Source organism: Eublepharis macularius, chromosome 1 (assembly GCF_028583425.1).
Source record: "Eublepharis macularius isolate TG4126 chromosome 1, MPM_Emac_v1.0, whole genome shotgun sequence".
In the NCBI taxonomy this organism is placed as follows: Eukaryota; Metazoa; Chordata; class Lepidosauria; order Squamata; family Eublepharidae; genus Eublepharis; species Eublepharis macularius.
In genome coordinates, this window is record NC_072790.1 from 250,425,286 (window position 1) to 250,447,752 (window position 22,467).

Sequence of the window (22,467 nt, forward strand, 5' to 3'; positions counted from 1 at the left end):
CTGCCACTTTCGAAGACACATTTTCACCCCTCTTGCGTTACCGAAAGAAATTAGCTCAGAGAAAGGAGTTTGCTTGGGTCAGCAATGGGAGGGGAAGAGGCAAACATCCCCCCTCCCCAGAAATGTTCCCTGAGGTGAGAGGCTGAGATGTCTCTTGACGTGGTTTTGTGGGTGAGGGGTGGTCAATGAGGGCTAAGCTGTCTTGGTTCCTGATTGCTGCCGCAGTGGGATATTTTTTTAATTTTATACAGCGCTGTCCAGGTACCAGCTACAAGCAGGCCGGTCTCTGTCCCAAGAAGCTTGCTGCAGAGGAGGCGAGTGAGTGGGGAGCAACGCAAGAACAATTTGGCCATTTCCACACACGTTGAGTAATGCACTTTCAATGCACTTTAGCAATCCTTTGAAGGTGGATTTTTTGTTCCACACATGGAAAAGCAGTTCCAAATGTTCACTAAAGAGTATTGAAAGTGGATTGTCCAACGTGCGTGGAAGCAGCCTCTGTGTCCAATCTGGTTGCAGCCAGTTTTTGAAGCTCACACTGCTCTTCTGAAGTCCCAGAGTAGTTTTCTGTGTGTGTCTCTTGGTCACAGAAGCCCCCCCGCCCAATGCTTAACCATACCCCCCTTAGCTGAAGCCCCGCTCTTCAGAAGAAGGGTTGTCTTATCTGTAAGTTTCTTGAAGGAAAACTCAGGTACAAACATAATAAATTTATGGAAAAGTTGGCGTCCAAACAAAATGCCCTGCAACCCAGAATCCTGTGCCCGATGGCGAGTGGCCAGTGGAGTATGACGGTACCGTGCTTCTTCGTCCTCCACATTGGGTACTTGGAGGTAGGCTGGTGTTGTGCTTGGAGGTTCTATTTATGAAGCAGGGCTAAAGGCCATTTAATACACCTGTGTGAATTTTCCTAGTACCCCCGACAGGTAAAAAAAGGGTTTCCAGTTTCATCTATTCGGTGGGGAGAGAAAGCTCTGGACAAGCATGGTGGGCCAAGCCTACTGGATGTGGGGGGGGGGGGGGTTCCGTATATAAGTATGCACAGTGTGTCTCTGTCTGTACTGCACCCCTGCAAGGGTCCATCCAATTATGTACACGGATATCATCATAATTCATAGAATCATAAGGTTGGAAGGGGCCTTACAGACCATCTAGTCCAACCCCCTGCCCAGTGCAAGAACAGCCTAAAGCGTCCCTGACCAGTATTCTTCCAGCCGCTCCTTGAAGATGGCCAATGAGAGGGAACCCACTACATCCCCAGGCAGTTGATTACACTGCTGGGTTACTCTTAATGTGAAGAAGTTTTTCTTAAAGTCCGCCCGGTACCTTCCCTCCTGTAGTTTAACCCAATTGTTTCGAGTCCTATCCTCTGTTGCCAACAGGAACAGCTTCCTTCCCTCCTCTAAGTGACAGCCTTTTAAATACAATCACGTCTCCCCTTGACCTCCACTTCTCCAAACTGATCATTTCCAGGTCCCTCCGTCTTTCCCTGTAGGACTTGGTCTCCAGGCCCCTGATCATCCTGGCTGCTCTCCTCTACTGCACCCGTTCCAATTTGTCCACAACCTTTTGGAAACGAGGCCTCCAGAACTGCTCACAATACTCCAGGAGGGGCCTGACCAACACAGTATATAATGGGACAATAACATCCTGTGATATGGATGTTATGGCTTTGTTAATACACCCTAAGATTGTGTTTGCCTTTTTTGCTGCTGCATCACACTGATGGCTCATATTTAGCTTCCCATCCACCCGTATCCCAAGATCATGCTCACACACACACTGCTACCCATAGTTGGTGTTACTGTTTTCCGTCTGATGACTTTAACTGGGTCTGTCGCTATTTTTGTATGTTTTTGGCTTAGTCGCAACTCTGGATCAGATTTAGCATCAGAACTTTAATGTTCTCTTTATGACTGTGTATGTGTCCAGAATGGGAAATTCTCTTGGGTTCAGTGTAGAATGGTCAACAGATTTTATGTGCTCAATATTTATCATTGTTTGTTTATAGTCTGCTTTTCGCACTGAGGTCCAAGGTGAATTACATGCTGCAAGTGAATACAATATAATCAGTAGCTGGGAGAGTCGCAAAGCAAAAATGCAGCATGTCCAAAAGTTAGGACATTCAATGAAAACAGATGCAGCAGAGCCGTTTCCACACGTCTTACCTTCTGCCGGAACATTGCAGAAGACAGCATCTTCTAGCACGAAATCGCACCTGGAAGACGCTGTCATCCGGGATTTTTGCACGAAATCGCGTCTTCCAGGTGCGATTTCGTGCGAGAAGACCCTGTCTTCCACGATATTCCGGCAGAAGGTAAGACGTGTGGAAACAGCCCAGGTAGCCGCAAATTTGAAAAACTGGCAGAAAGCCAAGTGCATAGACGAATCCTTCCTGAATTTAAAGCGCACGTCATTGACATGACATCTTTAGCAACTTCGAACCACCCAGAATGAATGATAGCTGCCTGGTAGCAGCTATCCTTTCTCAGTGCCCCTTCTTTGAAGACGGGGAAGTTTGAGGGCAAAATCTGGGACTTCTTGCTTATAGAGAAAGTCCCCCGCCATTGAACCTGTCATATTTCTCTCTCCAGATCTGATACAGAGTGATGGAGATGCTGTCTTGCTTGAGTGTCTGTTTGTTTCTGCTATATTCTGTCCTCTGTAAGTATCTGGTGCTCTGTCCTACAATGGAAACTGAACCCAGCAAGACTGCCTTTCGAGCATTTCCCAGCTCAGGGAAGCAGGGAATGTACAGGAATTTGTAGTTAAAAGCCTTTCTCGAGAAGTTATCGTTTCAGAGCTGGTATGCTTATATATCTACACTTTACCCCCAGGAAACTGGGTACTCGTTTTATTGACCTCGGAGGGATGGAAGGCTGAGTCATCCTTGAGCCGGCTACTTGAACCCGGCTTCCGCCAGGATCGAACTCAGGTCATGAGCAGAGCTCGGGCTGCAGTATTGCAACTTACTGCTCTGCGCCATGACTGGGGAAGGCAATGGCAAACCCCACCCCGTAACAAAAGTCTGCCAAGTAAACATTGTGATGCGACGTTCCCCCCCATGGGTCGGTAATGACTCGGTGCTTGCACAGGGAACAACCTTTACCTTTATATCTATCTATCTATCTATCTATCTATCTATCTATCTATCTATCTATCTATCTATCTATCTATCTATCTATCTATCTATCTATCTATCTATCTATCTATCTATCTATCTATCTATCTATCTATCTATCTATCTATCTATTGTTTAGTGCAGTTTTTACCCCGCCGTTTTTCCCAGGAGCTTAAGGGAGGCGTGCTCGATTCTTCCTTCCCCCATTTTTATTCTCAATAACTCTGCCGAGGTGAAGTTGGCTGAGAGAGAACAGGATTGGCCCATGGACTCCCAGCAAGCTTCGTGGCAGAGTGGGAATTTGAACCCGGGACTTCCAGATCCTAGTCTAATGCTTTCAGCTCTACATCACGCTAGCTGTGTACATACGCTGACCTTCCACTGGTGCAAAATGGCCTTATCTGTGACGCTTGCCGCTAGATGGAGCTATCAGGCATCGTTGAATAAATACCCCCTCACCCCTTTCTTTTAAAAAACGATCCTCATGTCCTCCCTGTGTGCTTGGAGTGGATTCTCTAGTCTGACTCGGCTTCAGTGCCCCAAAACAAACAACCAGTGGAACATCCATGCCTCCTTGTCTAATTGCCACTCTGCCATGCGCCGGAGGGACACCTCCCTTGGCAAGGCAGAGAGGCAGATGAAGCAACCAGGTTCAGTGTGGGGCGTGTGTTATGTGTATGTGATGATCTGTTGTTATATAATCTCCTTACACAGGTAGGGTGTGTCAGTTGCTGTCAGCCAACCTGGGTGGGGCGTTGCATAAGTCCACGGCACTTTTGCTGGGGGAGAGAGAAATCTCCGCTTCTGATTGCGGAAGAATACGCGCACCGGTGGAGTGGAGAAAGAGGATTTAAAGTGTCCAGAGAGGCGGTTTAAGCCCCAAGATCACAGAAGGGTGGTAAAGGCTTAAAACATGTTCAGAGCATCCCCTCCTCCCTTTCCCGTGGAGTATTCTTTAGATCCTTCCTCTGTCTTTCCACAACAAAATCAAACCACCACCGCCCCAAGCTGCGGAGATTTATTGGTGAGGGCTCACAGCCATTGGTGGCGCTGCTGTGATGTCACAGAAGCTCGGGAGGGTGGATAAAAATCGAAGTTTTTTTTAAAAAATTAAAAAATCGGAAATTGGATTTTTTAAATAAAATGTTTTTTTGAGGAAAAATCTATCTAAAGATAGTTTTCTACTTAAGATACATTATCGTCCAGAGGTTGTCATCCTGAAATAAGGATTAATTTTTCATTATTCATGCAAACGAATTCCATTAATCCGTTCACAATGTCATGCTCTTCCAGAGGTTTCTGTAAGATTATTGGGCAGTTTTTCTATCTAGAAGATACTATCACAGATGCCTGGTTTTACAGTTCTCAAAACTGTGAATTTGTGTCTGCAGAGATCACGTCTCTTCTTCACGGCAGAAAGGTTATAAAATAAACACACTCAGTTGAGGAAAAGACCTTAATCCATTATTCCTTTGCAAATCTTTGTACACGGAACCAACCCCTTTCCTCTTGAGTGCTAAGTTTCAAAAAATTCAACGAATAGAAGATTGTTGGGAGTAGAAGAGATGTTCACAAGAAGCTAAGCGTGAGGAGTCTTTATGTCGAAAACCATGATTTAAATTTTGGCCATTTCCACGCGGCCAAAGATCGCGCAAAACTCATGGAACGAAGCGTCTTCCTAGCGCGATTTCCCGGCATGATCCCGTTTAATGGCGCAATTTCTGACGTCATCGCACCATTAAAGGGGATTGTGCCGGAAAATCACGCTGGGAAGATGCTTCTGTCGGTGAGTTTCGCACGATCTTACAGGTGCATGAGCAAACAGCCCTAGTCTAACTGACTAGTGATTTAAATCGTGATTGAAATAAGGATTTCAATCGATTCGATTCAAATCAACTCCTCCCTGGTTACTAGGCCATCTGCTTCCTTTTCATCCTGTGAACCTCTCGCCCTTCACAGCTGTCAGCTGAGCTGCTCTGATTTATCTATTTATTTAAAATATTTGTGCCCCCTTTCCACCCAAAATAGGGTCCCCCGAGGCAGCGAACGACAGATCATTCGAACATTAAAGTTACATTTAAAATCCATATATAAATACAGTAAAAAAAATGACGTATAAACACACACAACCAGGGAAGAGGGGCAATAAAAGTTTACTGGTGTATGCCAAACAAAGCAAAACATTTTTCATGGTAGCATGGAAGGCCATGCTGAGCGCTCAGAGAAGGGTGGTGGTGGTGGTAGCAATTAAAAGTGCATCTTGGCATTTTATCTGTCTGTGTCCTCAGAACGACCCTGTGAGGCGGGCCCGGCTGTGAGAATGTCCAACCCAAGATCACTATTGAACTTTCATGGCCAAAAGGGGGACTTGAACCCATGACCTCGTTTGACACTCTAACTACAGCAATGCCTGGCTATACTGAACATGCAACCTCTTCCAAAATTGGGGGGGGGGGATTTCTGCTTGTTAAAACGAAAGAGATTTGCTTCCCCCACGCCCCTCCCAAGGAACATTTGCTTGTCTCTTCATTTTACCAGCTGGGAGAACGGAGCTGGAAAAATGGCTTCCTTGCTATAGGCTGGTGGTGCGACGTGATGGGCGATGGCGGGGGAACTCTGGGGGAAATTATCCTTCCTGTATGCCACCTTTTCAGGATGCGGCACGGAAAAGCTCAAGAGTCGGGGAACGAGGGGGAGAAACCCGTGAAATGATTACATCAGAACTGGGTTGCGAAAAGAGGTGGTTTCCCAGAATGCTGTTCTGCCCAAGTTAAGGGTGTGTGTTTTGAGTGCAACTTTGATTTTGATACTTCGAACTATTTCTGCATTCTCTCACAAATGTTGTGTATGCTTTTCCTGAAAAGCAAGGAAGGGAGAAGGGTAGGACATAAAAGGATTCCTGAACGAAAGGCCGGATTTTTAGCCTGGTGTCAACATAGGAAAGCAACAGCCTTCCCTAGCAACTGATGTTCAGAAGAGCGCTGCCCTCGAAGCTGGTACTTCCACTTAACCAGCATGTCTATATTTAAAACATACTTTAGCCATTCATAGACTGTGCTCCCCCTTTAAAAGGCATCTATTTTAGCTGCTGCCGCCATATCCTGTGGCAGGGAGTCCCACAAGTTAATAATGCATTATGTGAGGTGTTTTATTTTTGCTACTGAATCGCTTGCCTGTCTGTTTCATCGTGTGGCCCTGCTTGACAGTATTTTGTCAGGTTGCATGGTGGTGGGGGGGCAATCCCGTTTATTTAAAAAATATATATTTATACCCGGCTTCTTTACAAAATTATAACTGAAGGGCCACCCTCTGTCCAGTTTTTCCACATCCCCCCCTTTCCAAACTTCAAATTTCCTAAACTGGTTGGGGGAGTTGTTCAGCCATTGAGATAACACCGCAGAAGCCTCTGGGGTGCATCTTTGATGGGATGGGGCGGGGGTGACGAATGGGCTGTGCCAGCTTGCCCCGGGAGACCATGATCCTCAAACGCACTGTGCCCCTCTTGGGGGAGCAGCCCTCTGCACCTGATCTTGAAAGGGGGCAGCTGAGAGCCACGGCCTCCTTTCTCTGGAGTCTTGCCGCTGCCTGTTTTAGTGTCGGGTGGTGGATCCACGGCCCAGTGCTTTTATTTAGAGGTGTCCTCCCCCTCTCTGCATGAAAAAAACCAGCAGGGGTGCTCCACCCCAGCACCAGCTGCCTCCCTGTGCCAAGCTGTGGGTTCCTGCTTGAAAGTGGGCACCCCACCCACCAGGGAAGCAGCGGAGCCTGAGTCAGCCGCGTCAGTAGCTTTGGAGCGTGGAGCTGAGCGTTGCCAGGCAAGCCTTTAAAAGATGGCTGGGGAGGGGGCCTGGATTCTTTTTTCTTAACAGTCTCGCATCCCCACGGCCTTTTGCTCGCCTCTTTCCTTCTCTCCTTCGGCCTGCACAGCACTAGCAGAGGGAACGCCACTCCCCACTGAAGGTTGGCTCTGCTTGCTGGACTCCCACCCGCTGGGGACTGGCTGGCTGCCAAGGCCTGGTAGCGAAGTTATGTAACTGCGGAGTTCAGGCGAGGACGGCTGGCTGGGATTTGGCTACGGGAGTCCCTTAGCAACCACGCTCCCTTATTTAAACCACTTCCATGGAAAGACTTAGGGAGGAGCGGGGCGGAGGGGGGGGAGTGTCGAAGCTTTAGGGGAGCCAGAGACCTGGCTGGTCTTTTCCTCAGCTTTTATCCCTCTTTGCTTCTAGATTTTTTTAAACAAATCCAGTGCAAATACTTAAAGAGTTCCCTCTAGTTCCCCTCTCCCAATGGTTAATAAATCGTACCTCCCTCAGTTTTGCCCAGTGGTGGGGAGTTCCAGGGGCAGCCCAACCAGGCGTTGTTTCTTGTGGAGGGCAGAGCCCTGGAGGCGTTGGGTGTCTTTGTAATCTTCGTTGATGAGTAGTCTAGGAGAGCGTTCAGTGGAAGCCGAGGGGCACTCCTGCGAGGCGGCAGGTGTACAGGTGCGGTGGGAGAGGCCAGCTCTTTCTGCCCTCTTCATCTCCCAATTGGAAGCCGCCATTTCTGGCATGCAAACGCTCTCTTTACACAAGACGTCTTACACGGGGACGCTTTCTGTGTGGTCTTATATTCAAGTGACTTCTGTCTCCCTAGCAGTGCTTGTGTATCCACAATGGGGGAACAAGTGTAAGCTCTTTCACTAGAGTGTTCCTGTGTAAAATGTATGTAAAGAGACTCCTTGGCAACAACTCCTATCCCACCTCTAGAGGAGAGCTTTGTGCAGAAAAATACCCTGATTAAGGGCTAAACTCAGCCTTATATTAGGAGTTTGGGGTTGCATTAAGTAGCATGGAAAGGTGGATCAGTGCTGAACTGGGAAACAGACACACACACACCTTTTACCAGACTGAAAATTGCCCTACCCCCCCCCCAAATCCCACTGAGTTACTTTTGCCCTGGTCATAGATCCAGAGGAGTTAGCCATGTTAGTCTGTAGTTGCAAAATAGGAAAGAGTCCAGTAGCACCTTTAAGACTAACCAAATTTATTGTAGCATAAGCTTTCAAGAACCACAGCTCTCTTCGTCAGATGCAACGTCAGCTTTCGAGAACCACAGCTGTCTTCGTCAGATGCATGAGGGATCTGACAAAGAGAGCTGTGGTTCTCGAAAGCTGTCGATGCATCTGACGAAGAGAGCTGTGGTTCTCGAAAGCTTATGCTACAATAAAGTCGGTTAGCCTTACAGGTGCTACTGGACTCTTTACTATTTTGCCCTGGTGGAGTAAATAAGATACAAAATGGGAGGGGGGCATTTGGATCTGTTTAGCACCCCAAGAGCTTGGTGGGGTGTAGTTAACCCCTCCATCTGCAACGCCATACCCCTGATGCTTTCCCCTCCCCTGGCTGTTTTTTAAATAGGTTTTTTTAAATTAAAAAAATACTTCTAAATGTACTGCACTGCAGGGGTGCAATTACGAAGCCTCAACATAACATGTAATTCGGTTTCTTTTATCAGGCCTCATTCGGGCTCACTTGAGGCCAAAGGATTGTCCCAGTTTAAAGGGGAAAGGCAGCGGTTTTGCAGCACCCTGTTCCGGCTTCGTCCCTCCACTGCCCCAAGCCCTCTTTTCTTAACCCCCACCCCAGTCATCTTTTCTCTGTTGGAATTCAGATTGGAGTCTCCTTGGGGCAGGGAGCTCTTTTCTGCTTCAACCCTTTTATGTCACATCGTAAAAGATGCCACGTGCGTAGATGATGCTGTTGGGATAATTACCACGCAGAGGCAGAATTCAGCCCCCAAACATACAGTCATCCCTTTGGGAGATGGAAGTGGGGAAGAGAAGCCAAGGCGGGAGAGAGAATTGGCCGCCCTGTCAGAAGCATATAAAAGTCCAAATTTAGATGCCGGCTAATGACAGCTTATGGTACAAGGCGCTGTGGCTCATGACTGCCTCTTTCTGTAGCAGGCCTTTGCCCCAGTGCACGGCGCTCTTTGTGTGCTCAGAGGTCATTTCTCCCACAAGATTAGTTCTCATGTTGCAGGACAGAACTTTTTCCGTTGGCTGCCACCCCCCAGGCTGGCTGCAGCTTCTTCCATGCCCTCCGTCTCAAGGGAAGAGCTTCGATTGTGGTCCAAAAGACCATGGATTCCCTAATATATTATGCCTTTGTTGAGAACCAGTCTTGGCCGGCACAGGCCCTAAACGTAATAAATAAATAAGATTCTGGAGCTGAGTTCTCTAAGGCTGGTGTGGATCGACTCTGACACTTATTCTAAGCTCCTCTTTTCTCATTCAAACGTTTTTGTTTGGGAGGAGGCTGTCTGGTGCATCTCTGCATGAATCTCTGCTCTGGGGACGATTACCCACTTGGGTGGTTTACACAAAAAAGGATGGGAGGAGGTGGCTTCTGAGGGCAGATTGTCTCTGCCAAGGTTTGGTTTGGACCAGCCAGCGTTAAGTAGCTTCATGGAAAGTGCTAGCTTGGGGAGCTGTATTCACTGCCCAGAAGGATGGGGTGGCCTGTGATAAAAGAACTTTGTAGGTGCTCATAAACATAGTGAGCGACAGCCTTGCATCGGGCATTGACAACCAACTGTGAAATGAACTGGAATGTATGCAATAAATAACAGAAGTTCTGGGGTTTGCATTAAAAGCCCAAATCCCAAAGCTTATGGTTGATATGAGTTCCTGCCCTGGCCTCTCCTCCTTCCCACGAGCCTCACATAAGAGCAGGCAATGTTCTCCTGTCTCCGGGTTGGATGTAATTGTTATTTAGTCACTCTCGATGTAGAGATGCGTCAAAGGGTCTTTTCTTTGAGGAGGCTGGCGGCTGCCACTCTGCATGAATTGCCGCTCCGAGACAAACCCAGGTGAGCATTTAGTGCATCGACAGGCCCGGCTCTTCTGAAGGAAGGTCATTTTTATCCTTCCTTCCCTCTAAAGGGAAACCTTTCAAGGTGATAGGTTGGCCTGTGTCTCCATCTTTAATTCAGAAAAGTGGGCAAAAGCAGATGGGAGCGAGTTCAGAATATTGATTCCCGATCTTTTGAAATAAACCAGTGTGGGGTGGATAAAAGGATGCAAAAATACGTTGCTCTAAAGTTAGCCATGGGAGGTGTGCAGGTAGAATTAGGGCCTGACTGCTGTGAAAGGTACCGATATTCACCTCCCTCCAACTGGTAAGATTACTTATTCCCTCGTTCTGAAATTTCACTGGTGGCCATTCCTTATCATGAGGACTAGGAACAAACTTTTCCCGTGCAATCCTAAACAGCATTGCTGGAGTCACTCTGTTTAGGATTTCAGTGTTGACGCTCTTTTCTTTTTCAAAAGGGGCAGCTCGGCAGAGTGACTGAGGTCTGTGTTCCGTTCCAAGCTCGCGCCAGGCCAGAGCGAATCTGGCCTCGGTTATAAATAGCCGTGGAGATAAAACGGTTAAGTCGAGGAGTTGGAGCAGTAAAGCAGCTTAGGCCCGATTTAGCCCCGCGGATCTTGCGATTAGCTCTGGCCAAATGCTCTCCATGACCATATGGGCTAGGAGATCCCGTACTCCCCTGGCTAAGCTGCAGTTTCCCCCTTTCTAGCCCCCCCCCCATTAGCCTCTCCTTGAGTGACTTATAGGCGAAGAGTATGGGTTGGGAAGGCATAGGGTGGCTGTCACCCCGACTATATGATCAGAGGTCTGGAGACTGAGCCCTACGAGGAAAGGCTGAGGGCCTTGGGAATGTTTAGTTTGGAGAAGAGGAGGTTGAGAGGGGGCATGATTACTCTCTTTAAATATTTGAAAGGCTGTCATTTGGAGGAGGGCAAGGAGCTGTTCCAGTTGGCAGCAGAGAGTAGGACCCGAAGCAATGGGCTAAAACTACATGCACAAAGGTACCGACTGGATATTAGGAAGAACTTTTTCACGGTCAGAGTAGTTCAAAAGTGGAATCAGCTGCCTAGGGAGGTGGTGAGCTCCCCTTCACTGGCAGTTTTCAAGAAGAGGCTGGATGAATATTTGTCCGAGATGCTTTAGGCTGATCCTGCACTGGGCAGGGGGTTGGACTAGATGGTCTGTATGGCCCCTTCCAACTCTGTGATTCTATGATTCTATACTGTGCAGCTGATCTGTTGGTTATATGGGGAAGGAAACCCCCACGGAGGCCTAATTCACCCCTGCAACTTATCCCGGCGTTTCTCTTTTTTCCGAGACATGCCGTTTTATGTTTCAGGAGAGTGCTGGGATTTCCCTGTCGGGCAGTTTCTCCCATGCCACTCTTGGTAATGCTCTCTGACATGCGTATGGTGGGTAGGGTGGCTGTGGGCCCTACAGGCGATGCTTGGCTCCTCGTTGCTACCGTGTGAACTGACAACTCACACGTGCAGGAGAACAGCAGGATCTGAGTCCAGTGGCACCTCTGAGACGAGCAAGATTTCCAGGGCGTACGCTTTCGAGAGTCAGAGAACGAGAGGGCAGAACGGAGCTGGCCTTGGTGGGTTCCCGCTGGGAATGTTTGGCATTCCCTGCAAATAGAAAACTAACACCACAAGGAGAGAGGGTTCTCCCTCCCTCCCTCCTTAAACCTGTTCTGTTGGCTTCTTAGCTGCGGGGAGGTTTAGCACGTAGAAAAGTTCCAAACTGTTGAACCTCCTGCCCACACGCAGTCCCAAGTGGCTCAATCCATTCTGCCATCTCAGACAAGCACCGCAGGCTTCAGCTGGGTGCAGATCCTGGTAAATACGCTGGGAATTGGGCTGTGCGGTGTAAAAGTGTTGATGCTGATACAATTTGTGCAGGAGGGCGAGACGGGGTCCGTCAGGGATGGAGGGTGGCTGGGTTGAAGAGGGAGGCGTCTGCAAGCTGGGAGTGAAGATATCCCCTTGGCCTCTGACCCCAGAGAAGAGGCATGCCGGGGGGGCCAAACCCTGCTTCAACAGAACGGAGACCTCTTTCTGAGGCTGCGGCTTTGAAATCGGTTAGATCCATCGATTAAGAACTCTTTGTTCAACCAAATCACGCCCCTTCCCCCTCATAAACCCTGTAGCACATTATATTTAAAAATTGCACAGGTTAGGATGCCATTTTGGAAGAGGGCGCCGGTGGCAGCCTTCCGGAGGGAATGCCTCTTCCAAGATGCATGCTAGAATGCTGCCAGACAGAGTTGCTGTGAGTGGGAGATTGGGAGCACCACATACGCCATCATGTGCTCTCTGGAGGAAGGGCGGAATAAAAAAATTTACAGCTACATAGGTAGAAACACCTGTGTGCACCTTCGCAAATCCAAGTGAGTTGGCTTTAAAAAAGGGGGCGCCATAAGTTAGCTATGACTTGGAAGCACTCTCCTCCACCACCAGGGTCGATTTAAGGCTGCAGTGCTTTGAACTCTTTCCTGAAAGTAGGTGGGACTGACTCCTGAGTAAACATGCCTAGGATTGCCCTGCAAGATTCGTCCACCTGAGTAGCAGCCCTACTAAATCCAAGGGCGCTGTCTCCACTCGGAGAAAGCAAGCCACTTTGCACGTGCTCAGAGGCATTTTTGCATCTTCTGGAATTGCAACCAGAGCCCCTCCGTTTGCAAAGTCTCGCTTCTCCTTCACACACACACCCCTCCCTCTCCCCATTGGAACTGCTTTGTAGTTCTTGGGGTGGGCAGAGTCTTAACCTTTTCATGCCAAGGAGGGAATGCACTGTAGCTCAACTCTTGTTGTCGTGTTTCGTTAAAGAATCTCTTTATTTCTTTAATGCTTTTGATCGAAACCGGATGGCTTGGCTTTCAGTCGGTTCCCCCTCCCTTGCCAAAGCCGGAATGTGCTTTGATGCCCTCCTGTGGCCAAAATCCTGAACTACAATTCTTCCAACTGTTTACTGTTTTGGCCCAGTATAGTCCGACAGTCTTTTGGTGCGTCCGGCAGTCTTGTGGATACTTGAAATGCTCAACTCTGCTTCTCCACCCACCCGGCCTTCTTTAGCCCCTGTCTGATGAGCTTCTCAGCCAAACTGTCCTCTTGCATTCCTTTGGAGCAGTTGCCCTGTTTGTGTACTATAACTGACCCTTTTACATTGGCGATGATTCTGTGATCTCACAGCAGCTCGGCCAATAGCTGGTGGGTCTGGGCAGGCTAGCAGAGGAGTATGTTGTGCAGGGAAAAGTTAGGTTGGTCTTGTGTTTAGCTAATGCAGAAGTTGGGTTTTCTCAGTGTCGAAGGAGTTCTGTGGGTATGGTTGGGTTGCAAATAGGCACTCTGCTGGTTCGACTCCCACTCCTGCCTTGAGCTCAGCAGGTGGCCTTGGGTCAGCCGTTCCTATCAGCCCAGCTCCCCAGCTGCATTGTGGGGATAATCATAACACTGACTTTGTTCACCGCTCTTAGATCACTGATCTGTTTAGAAGCGCGGTATATAAGCACAGTTGTTATTATTTTTATTGTTATTATTACTATTTGATTTTTAAATAAACACTCTTGTTGTTTTTGTTTTTGTCATTATTAGGAGCTACTGTAGCATAGTGATTAAGTGGTTGGGCTGCAAATCAGCACTCTGCTGGTTCGACTCCCACTCCTGCCTTGAGCTCTCCAGGTGGCCTTGGGTCAGCCGTGCCTATCAGCCCAGCTCCCCAGCTGCATTGTGGGGATAATAATAACACTGACTTTGTTCACCGCTCTTATAATCTTGTTGTTGTTGTTGTTATTTGATTCTTAAATAAAGCTAACTTTAAACTCTGCCCTCCTCTTGCTTGCAGGACCTTCAACAATGAAGAAGACGCATACGTGTGAGTACCGATCCTCTGCTTGGATTCAGTTATTTGGTTTGGTTTGAAGGATTGGGTCCCTTTTTGAGTGTGAGACTATGAAGACATTGGTGTCCGTCCGTCCCCCCCTCCTTAACCATTTTTAGCAAACAGAAGGGATACACTGGAAAAGACAGTCATGCTAAGGAAAGTTGAAAGCGGTTGGAAGTAGTAAGAAAAGTAAAAGAGCCGCTTTAAAGCAGAATTACTTGAAACGGGATTTGGAATGATTGGATTTAAAATGCAGCCAGCGGCCATGCAGGGTCAGGCTAAGTCTTACCTACTGCAGCCTGCTGTTCCCGGCAGATATTTCTCTAGGAGGGTCACAAGGAGGGCATGGTGGAGAGGAACTTCCTTTCTTATTTCTCCCCAGCACATAATATTCTGAGTTAGACTGCTTCGGTGTATGGAGGTTCCATTTCATGGCTGCTGGACTAGACGGACTTGTGGCTCGATCTGTCAGGGTGGTTCTTCTGCTATGAATTTGTCTAAAAGGAGCGTCTTGCTGAACGGTCTCTTTGGCCCCCAGCTGTGATCAGCTGCAAAGATAGGCTTATCTTGAAAGATAGGCTGCCTTTGAGCATGGAGGATCCATTTAGCTATCCTCAGTCGATCCACGTTCTCTGAATTCGATCTGGTGCTCCTAACATACCAACTGCTACCTTGGTCGTTTCTGCGTCTTGTGATAGAGAGTTCCACAGTTCTCCTTTGCGTGCGAAGGACTTCCTTTTCTCTGTCTTGAATCTATTTTTCAAGGCCTAGGCAGATAGGAGGAAGGGGCAGGGCGGAGGGGAGGCGGTGGCGAGGTTATGCTTTTTCCCCTCGCGATGGTGCCTGGAAGAAGTTGCGTGTGAGCCACAGCGGAGTGTGGTGGGGCGACCCCGTTCTGCTGCCAGGGCCCGTCAACTAGCGTCATGGTTTCTGAATCTTTCTTCGCTTGACGCAGTGCGGTCGGAATCTTGAGGTCATCCCTAGATACGTGTCGGCCAGGCAATATTATTATGCAGCTTGCAGTGGAAAAATGGAATTGTTACGAAGTACCTGCACAGGGAGCTGTGCCCGGCCCACACAGGTTACCTAAGTTGCAAGCAGGCTGGTGGGCCCGAAATCATGCATTCCTTCTAAGAACCGGTGTGGTGTAGTGGTTAGAGTTGTGGACTAGGACCTGGGAGAACTAAGTCCAAAGCCCCCCACTCTGTCTTGAGAGTTGAGCCAGTCGCACCTTCTCTCCTCGCCTGCCTCACAGGGCTGTTGTGAGAATGAGATGGGGCAGGTTGAATTATTATGCTGCCTGGAGCCCTGTGGAGGAAGGGCGAGATAAAAATGTATTTTGTAGCGAGATAATGCAGTCTTTGGATTAATCTGCAACCTTCAAAGCACGGGATGGATAAATCCTGTCAGTCTGGGTAGTGGGTAGCCATGTTGGTCTGCAGTAGAACAGCAGGATGGGAGTCCAGTGGCACCTGAGAGGCCAACAAGATTTTCAGAGTGTAAGTTTTCGAGCGTCAGAGCTCCCTTTTTCAGACAAGAAAAGAGCTCTCACTCTCGAAAGCTTACTTGCTGAAAATCTTGTCGGTCTCTCAGGTGCCGCTGGACTCAAATAAATATGAGAATGCATCATTCAAGCCACAAAGATGACACAGAATAATAAAAGCATAAAGGGGCCTTACAGACCACCTAATCTAACCCCCTGCCCAAGGCAGGAACAGCCTAAAGCATCCCCGACAAGTACTTGTCCATTTCCTCCTTGAAGACTGCCAGTGCGGGGGAACCCATCACATCCTTAGGCAGCCGATTCCACTGCTGGATTACGAGGTTTTTCCTAACGTCCACCCGGTACCTTTCCTCCTGTAGTTTAAACCCATTGTTTCGAGTCCTATCCTCTGTTGTCAACAGGAACAGCTTCCTTCCCTCCCCTAACTGACAGACTTTTAAATACTTAAAGAGAGTGATCACATCTCCCCTCGACCTCCTCTTCTCCAAACTGAACATCCCCAGGTCCCTCAGTCTTTTCTCGTAGGGCTCGGTCTCCAGGCCCCTGATCACCCTGGCTGCTCTCCTCTACTACACCCGTTCCAATTTGTCTACATCCTTTTTGAAATGAGGCCTCCAGAACTGCTCACAATTCTCCTGGAGGGGCCTGACCGACACAGTATATAGTGGGACAATAACCACTGCCGGCGCCAGGGTTTCTGGTGCCTGTGGCAACTCCCGTGCGCACAGCGCGCGCGCCATGGAATGCGCGATGACATCATCGTGCAATTTCATCGCACAGCGCAAGCTGGGGTCATTTGCTGGCAGGCGGGTAGAGGCTGCTTCGCACTCCACACGCCGCCCCGGCAGCGGCTTGTGGCTGCTGCGCCCGGCTGGGTTGTGTGGTGGCGGCGGCAGCGGGAGCTGGCAGGGGCTGGCTGCAGCAGCTGCGGACCAGCCACGCCAGCTCCACGGCACGCGCCTCCACCCCCGACACCCCCTCTGGCGCCTCTCCAGGGCCTTCGCGCCTGAGGCCACCGCCTACCTGGCCTCTATGGGCGCGCCGGCCCTGACAATAACATTATATGATTTAGATGTTCTGTTAAGTCCCCTCATTGCTAGATCATTCTATTCTATTCTATTCTATTCTATTCTATTCTATTCTATTCTATTCTATTCTATTCTATTCTATTCTATTCTATTCTCTTTTTACATATAGTCTTGTCTTTCTCACTGAGACTCAAATCTGATTACACAGTGTAAAGTCAATATGATCACCAACTATGATATTCAGTAAACAGCACAATAGGGTAAGGTGCTGCAGAAATTCAAAAAGAAGCATAAATTCAAATACTGGCATACTGAAGCTTGAAGGTCGAATACAGAAATGGAACATTGCCGAAAACAAACCCTCGTAGTTTGAACGCAACATATTAAACCACGTGAAAACTACCCAGTAGGAGCATATCTACATCCGCAGACAGTACCCAGTAATATAGTCTACAGTCCCTTTCCCTTTACCCTTTCCCTTTACCGGTGCTTTTCTCGAAACCATTTCCATACAGCTCAGCCTTAATGGCTATGTAAAAAACGGTTTTTAAAAGGTTTTTAAAAAGTTAAAGGTGGCAGGGAAAGATGTGGTCTGGTGGGCTCATGCACAAGGCAGGATACGGCAGGCGGAGCAGAAAGGCCCCTGCAGAATGCACGGCTGCCTTTTCTTTGCTCATCTAAGCCTCGAAAATGGCTGGGCTTGGAAGGACAACCAGAAGTCCCCCAGAGCCGACTGAAGCCGTGATGCCTGCGTTTCAGGCCCACCTCGTCTTTTAGAGTACAAGCCTTGCAGCTTGCAGTTTGGGAGTCGGGATTCCTGACGTTGTTTCAGGATGAATTAGGTTAAAAGGCCCATGAACTAGGAATTTTTGATGCCCCTCAGAAGGAACAGGAAGCCCAGGGGAGGGGCCAAAACCACAGGGGCCTAGGAGTCTGGGATTCAAATTCTGCCTTCGGTCACTCCTTATAATATTAGCATGGTGGTGAAAAGACGGAGGTACAAATTGGGCCGCCTCAAATCTTCCTTCGGGTGCGAACCGGTCCGATGATCTTCGGTATGCCGTTCTTCTTCAGTGCTTACCTCCCCTTCCTTCTGCAGTTTGGGGGTATCGCTACTGACCTACCTTGCAGGACTGACCCAAAGATTTGAAATTCTTGGAGCACGCCCAAGGGCTTTTGTAAATGCTACCGAATAATTACAGAGTAAAATTCTGCACTCTGCTGTCGCGTTGTGAAGCCAACGGTATAACGGTCTGAGGGTAACACAGACGTATGTGGAGGTGGCTGTTTTGAGGAGTTACCTGGAGAGTAAATGAAACGAAACTTTGCAAAATCGAGGCCCGAGTCCTACCTGCCCTGGCAATATTGCCCCTTCTCAGCGTAGACCCTTTCACCTTTTTTCACAAATGGAAACTCTTCTCTTTCTTGTGGCCGCCTTGTTCTTTTGTGGGTTTGGAACTTTCCACCTCGCTGTTTCTCTCGTTCTTCTCTCCCCCCCCCTCCCAGAATACAGCTGAAGCTTCTGATTGGCTGACAGGGGTGCCATTCTCTGGGTGTTCGTGGGTCACCTGTGCAAGCGCCGCTGAGGTTGGCTTTTTTTATAAAGGGACGCGTCCTCCTGGGCCCTCTGTGTTCTGAGCCCAGCAGCAGGCACCCGAACGCCAGCACGCGTTGCAGCATCAAACTACCACGTTCCCTTCCCCTAAGGCAGCAACAACATGCGAGGTAGGTTGCTTAGGGCAGGGGGGCAAAGGCCACTTGTTTTGTACCACCTGTGGATTTAGAGAGAGCTCCCGAAAGCAGTGTTTTGGATAGGGCCACGAGAAAGTCTGTTTTACCCTCTGCCCGGGACGCTCGATAAAGGTCTGATGCCGAATGCGAGAATTTTCAGTTTGCGCCGGCTGCCTGCGCTTTGGGGACCCGCCAGTGGCCCCTGAAATCCAGCAACCAACACCACATAAATGGCTGGCATTGCCTCTGAAGGCCCCAGACCAAAGCAGAAAAGGATGCATATGGATAAACGGGGAGCCCCGCGTTAGGTTTTTTGTTCCCACCAGCGGTGTGCCAGGTGCCGAATGCCCTTCAGAAGCAGCTCAGCAGCTGCCCAAATGACATCTTGCCGAAAAGGAGAGGTCGGGGATTGATCAAAGGCGCAGCCAGGGCGCGGAGCGCAGAAGAGTTGTTTATAACAGGCAGCTGTGAAAAGCAGGTGGTGCTGGTATACAGAGTTGTCGGGTACAGAGGAAGGTTAACACAAAATCTCTGGCTTATAAAAACATAACTTGGACAAACCTTGAATGGTAGTAGACTCAGAGGTGACGACATGCATCTCTGCACAGCGCATAATGAACTTACGGAACTCATCGCCACGAGATGCAGCCGGTGTTTAGAAAGCCTTAAAACGGGGTTAGACAGATGGATAGATGAGAACGGTAGCTAAGTAGAACTTCCAGTTCCAAAGCATGTCTACCTCTGTTGGGGACAAAAACTGGGAGAGGGTTGGCTGTTGCCTTCATGCTATGCGTGTAAGTTTCCTGGGAAGCATGTGGCTAGCCGCCGTTAGGAACAGGGTTACGGATCTATGGGGACTTTTGTGCAGGATGGAGCCGGGGACATCTTGCGGCCTTTGAAAACACACGGCGCTCTTTTTGTTTCTCTTTACAATTTCATCTTCAACCAAGGTGTGGATTATGACACACATCACACATACACAGCTAATGAACACCCCCCTCCCCAAAAAAACCCCTTGCATTACCAGTCCCGCAAAGCAGTTAAATCTACAGTGACTGTGAATTTTTTTTTGCTCGGCCGGAGTGCATTTGTGACTCATTTGCTGAGTCAGCTGTAAAGCTCGAGTCACGTAATTACTGGGAGTGAATTCGATCGCAGGGCTGGAAGCTGCCTGGGTTTTATCACCGGCACTGAGGAATAGAAAATGGGGGCGGGGGGTCATATTTCTGTAGCCCATTCAGTGTATTCAAACCTAACCGCATCTCACTAGATCCTTATAACGACCCTGTAAAGTAGATTTAGTACTATTACCTTTGTGGTTTGTAAAGCAACTGAGGCAGGATTTGCACTGGGGGCTTTCCTTACCTCGCTCATACCCAGTACGTTTTTTTACACTTCGAGAAAGCAACGGGGAAAAAGTTGATTTCGGTCCGGGTTGGACTGGCAGCTTGCTTTGAAAAATCAGACTTCACGTACTATCGCTTGTACTATGCAAGCTGATCTCAATGAAATTGCACAGTTTCTGTTTTTCGGTCTTTCTGGTGGATTCTGCCTCATCATACTTAGCCAGGATCCCTTGTGATTCCCCCTCCCCGTCAAGATCGCTTAGGCTCGCACCCCCAAACCTCAGCTCTGGGTTTGGAGGATGAACGGGGGGGGGGGGGGGATCGACTTCTGAGTGTGAAATAGTTGATATTAAAGGGAGATTTTAAAATATTATTATGGCTTGTATAATGCCAACCTACCTTGCAAGGTTGGTTTTTAGTATTACTGGGATGTCAACTGGAAAATGTTTGAAGGCTTGGAAGTGCTGCCGAAATGTTGGATATTTATTGCGGGCTGTGGGGCTGAGGCGGAGAAAGACAGAGAGGGTCAGAGGAAAATATTTATCAAAGCCAGTTGGACTGTGTGCGGTTTTGTTCCACAAAATTAGATTTTCCCGTTCAGGACCATTTTTTTCCCAGGATTTGGGGGAGGTTGCTGATTTTTTGGTAGTACTCCTTTTCCCACCTGTGCCTGCTTTTCATTTTGGGGCTGGGGCCCTGAGCAGTTCCTTGGTCTCGCACTCTCCGCAGCCTAAACTGGCTGTCCGAACTGCACTTCGACACATGCAAGGTTTTGGCACAATTCCAACCCCTGATTATGAACCTGCGGGTTTCTTTTCTCTACAACATGAAAACACCTAATGTGGCCGAAGCATCGGTTTAATTCGTAGGCACGGTCTGGGTGGGAATTATCCGTGGGTCAGAATTGCTCAGAGCGCCGGGTGTTTGTCGGCTGTGCGGCAGGAGGAGGCTGTTCCTCTGTCCAAACCACTCGAGCCAATTCCTTGGGGGTGGCACAGGGAGGGGGGTTGCCCATGTGTCCCCGGGGACACTACGCCAGTGGCATAGGAGGAACAGCGGCCTGTGGGGGGGGAAAAGCACGTTCCCGAGTCATCAGACCCAGCAGTCTGGTTAGCGTAACTCTGCAAGGTTAACTCGTTTTTGATGGACTCGTTAGCCGGTAGCTGCAGAGGGGAGAATTATTCCTCTAACCAAGGGATGTATATGCAGTCTGGGAAAGAGAGAGAGAGAGGTTTTAAGAGGGCTGAAGGGGAGATGAGAGATCGAGGCATTTGACCATTTTGCCTCGCTGGCACCTCCAGGAGGTATGTGGGGCTGATTTTCATGGGAGGGAGGGCAGAAGGAACAGCTCATTGACTGATCCAGAGGAGTGAGCCGTGTTAGTCTGTGGTAGCAAAATAGTAAAGAATCCAGGAGCACCTTTAAGACTAACCAACTTTATTGTAGCAGAAGCTTTCGAGAACCACATCTCTCTTTGTCAGATGCATCTGACGAAGAGAGCTGTTGTTCTTGAAAGCTTATGCTGCAATAAAGTCGGTAAGTCTTAAAGGTGCTCCTGGACTCATTGAGTAAGTCCCAGGTTGAACCCTCAGCATCAGTTAAAAGGAGCAGGTAGTCAGTGATACGATATAATTCTTCCCCTGAGACCCAGAGAGTTGTTGCCAGACCAAAGAGGCAGGACTGTCCCTGCTAGCAGAGCCGTATTAACCCATAGCCAGGCCCCTAGGCTTTCAGGTATTTCGGGGGCCCTCCCGCACTTCAATCTTTCACCCCACTAGCTGACAGCCTGACCCCTGGTATGGTAGCTACTAGACCGTGGTACATAGCCCTATATCCATTTTGAGGTTCTCCTGAAGAATTCTATTCATATATATGTATAAGAGCATATATTATATGTACACATATTGCTACGGCGCAGAGTGTAAAGTGCCTTTAAGCATTGGAGCTCTAGGGCGCAGGTAACAGTGCCTCAAAAAACATTGACAGGCCCCTAGTCCCTGCAGGTCCCCTAGGCTTCAGCCTAGTCAGTCTTATGAATAATACAGCCCTGCCTGCTATACCAGTTTTCTGCATTCCTAGAGAGTGGGTTCGCATGCGAATATTCGTCAGGGATCCTGCCCTGCCGTTGAGTCTGCTGGTGTTCCCCCGGCACCTCTGGTTAAACAGGTTTTGCAGATTTTAGGAATGGCATGAAAACCTAGCAGGCCCCTTCTAACTCTGTGGTTCGATGATTTTAGCAGACCTGTTTACTCGGGGGCAAAAGTGAGATGTGTGTACACGCCATACAGCAGTGATCGATCTTTAAATCTCCTTCAGTGAGGTAGATCCAGAGGAGTTAGCCGTGTTAGTCTGATGCATCTGACGAAGAGAGCTGTGGTTCTCGGAAGCTGACGATGCATCTGACGAAGAGAGCTGTGGTTCTCGGAAGTTGACGATGCATCTGACGAAGAGAGCTGTGGTTCTCAGAAGCTTATGCTACAATAAAGTTGGTTAAAGGTGCTGCTGGGCTCTTTACTGTTTTGCAACTTCAGTGATGTGAATCTTTACCCTTTTTTGTCCTTTCCCCATTTTCCTCCTGTCCTGTCCTGTTATGAGAAATTCCTTCACCAGTCGTCGTTCCTCCTTCCCCGAGCAAATCTCAGCCGTACTAGAATTCCAGTGGCACCCATAACTTGGGAGCAAAAATCCCAGGCAGCTTGGCTTTCATTGAATGTTTTCGGCCTGAGGAATGCAGTCACGGCTTTTTCCAAAGCAAGAGATTTCTCTTGAGCCTCTGCACAAGAAAGCCCCAGTTTGGGGCTTAGCAGGGGCAGTCGGCCAAGTTCTGTATTTGTCAACGTGTTTAAAAAATAAAACCTTCCAACTCCTGTTGAATTGGCAGGCTTAACTTCTGGATGCTAAGTTTGTTTATGTCAAAGTTAAGTCCCATATATTTCAGTGTTCTTTTCTCTAAATTAAGTGCAGACGGGAGCGCGGCCCATTTCTTTTTCCCACCCCC

At 48.6% G+C, this 22,467-nt stretch overlaps 1 protein-coding gene across 2 annotated transcripts in view; it reads left to right on the plus strand.

The window, feature by feature from the left end:
* RORC (RAR related orphan receptor C) overlaps positions 1-22,467 on the plus strand; it is a 100,482-nt gene that overhangs the window by 17,547 nt on the left and 60,468 nt on the right. Inside the window, exons 1-2 of one of the 2 annotated variants that reach the window (XM_054997673.1) lie at positions 2,608-2,661; positions 13,822-13,851. In XM_054997673.1, the coding sequence (XP_054853648.1) occupies positions 13,833-13,851 (19 nt within the window). In that variant the 5' untranslated portion in view covers positions 2,608-2,661; positions 13,822-13,832. Of the gene's footprint in view, positions 1-2,607; positions 2,662-13,821; positions 13,852-22,467 lie in introns of those variants that run through there. The other variant, XM_054997665.1, reaches the window with a different exon arrangement.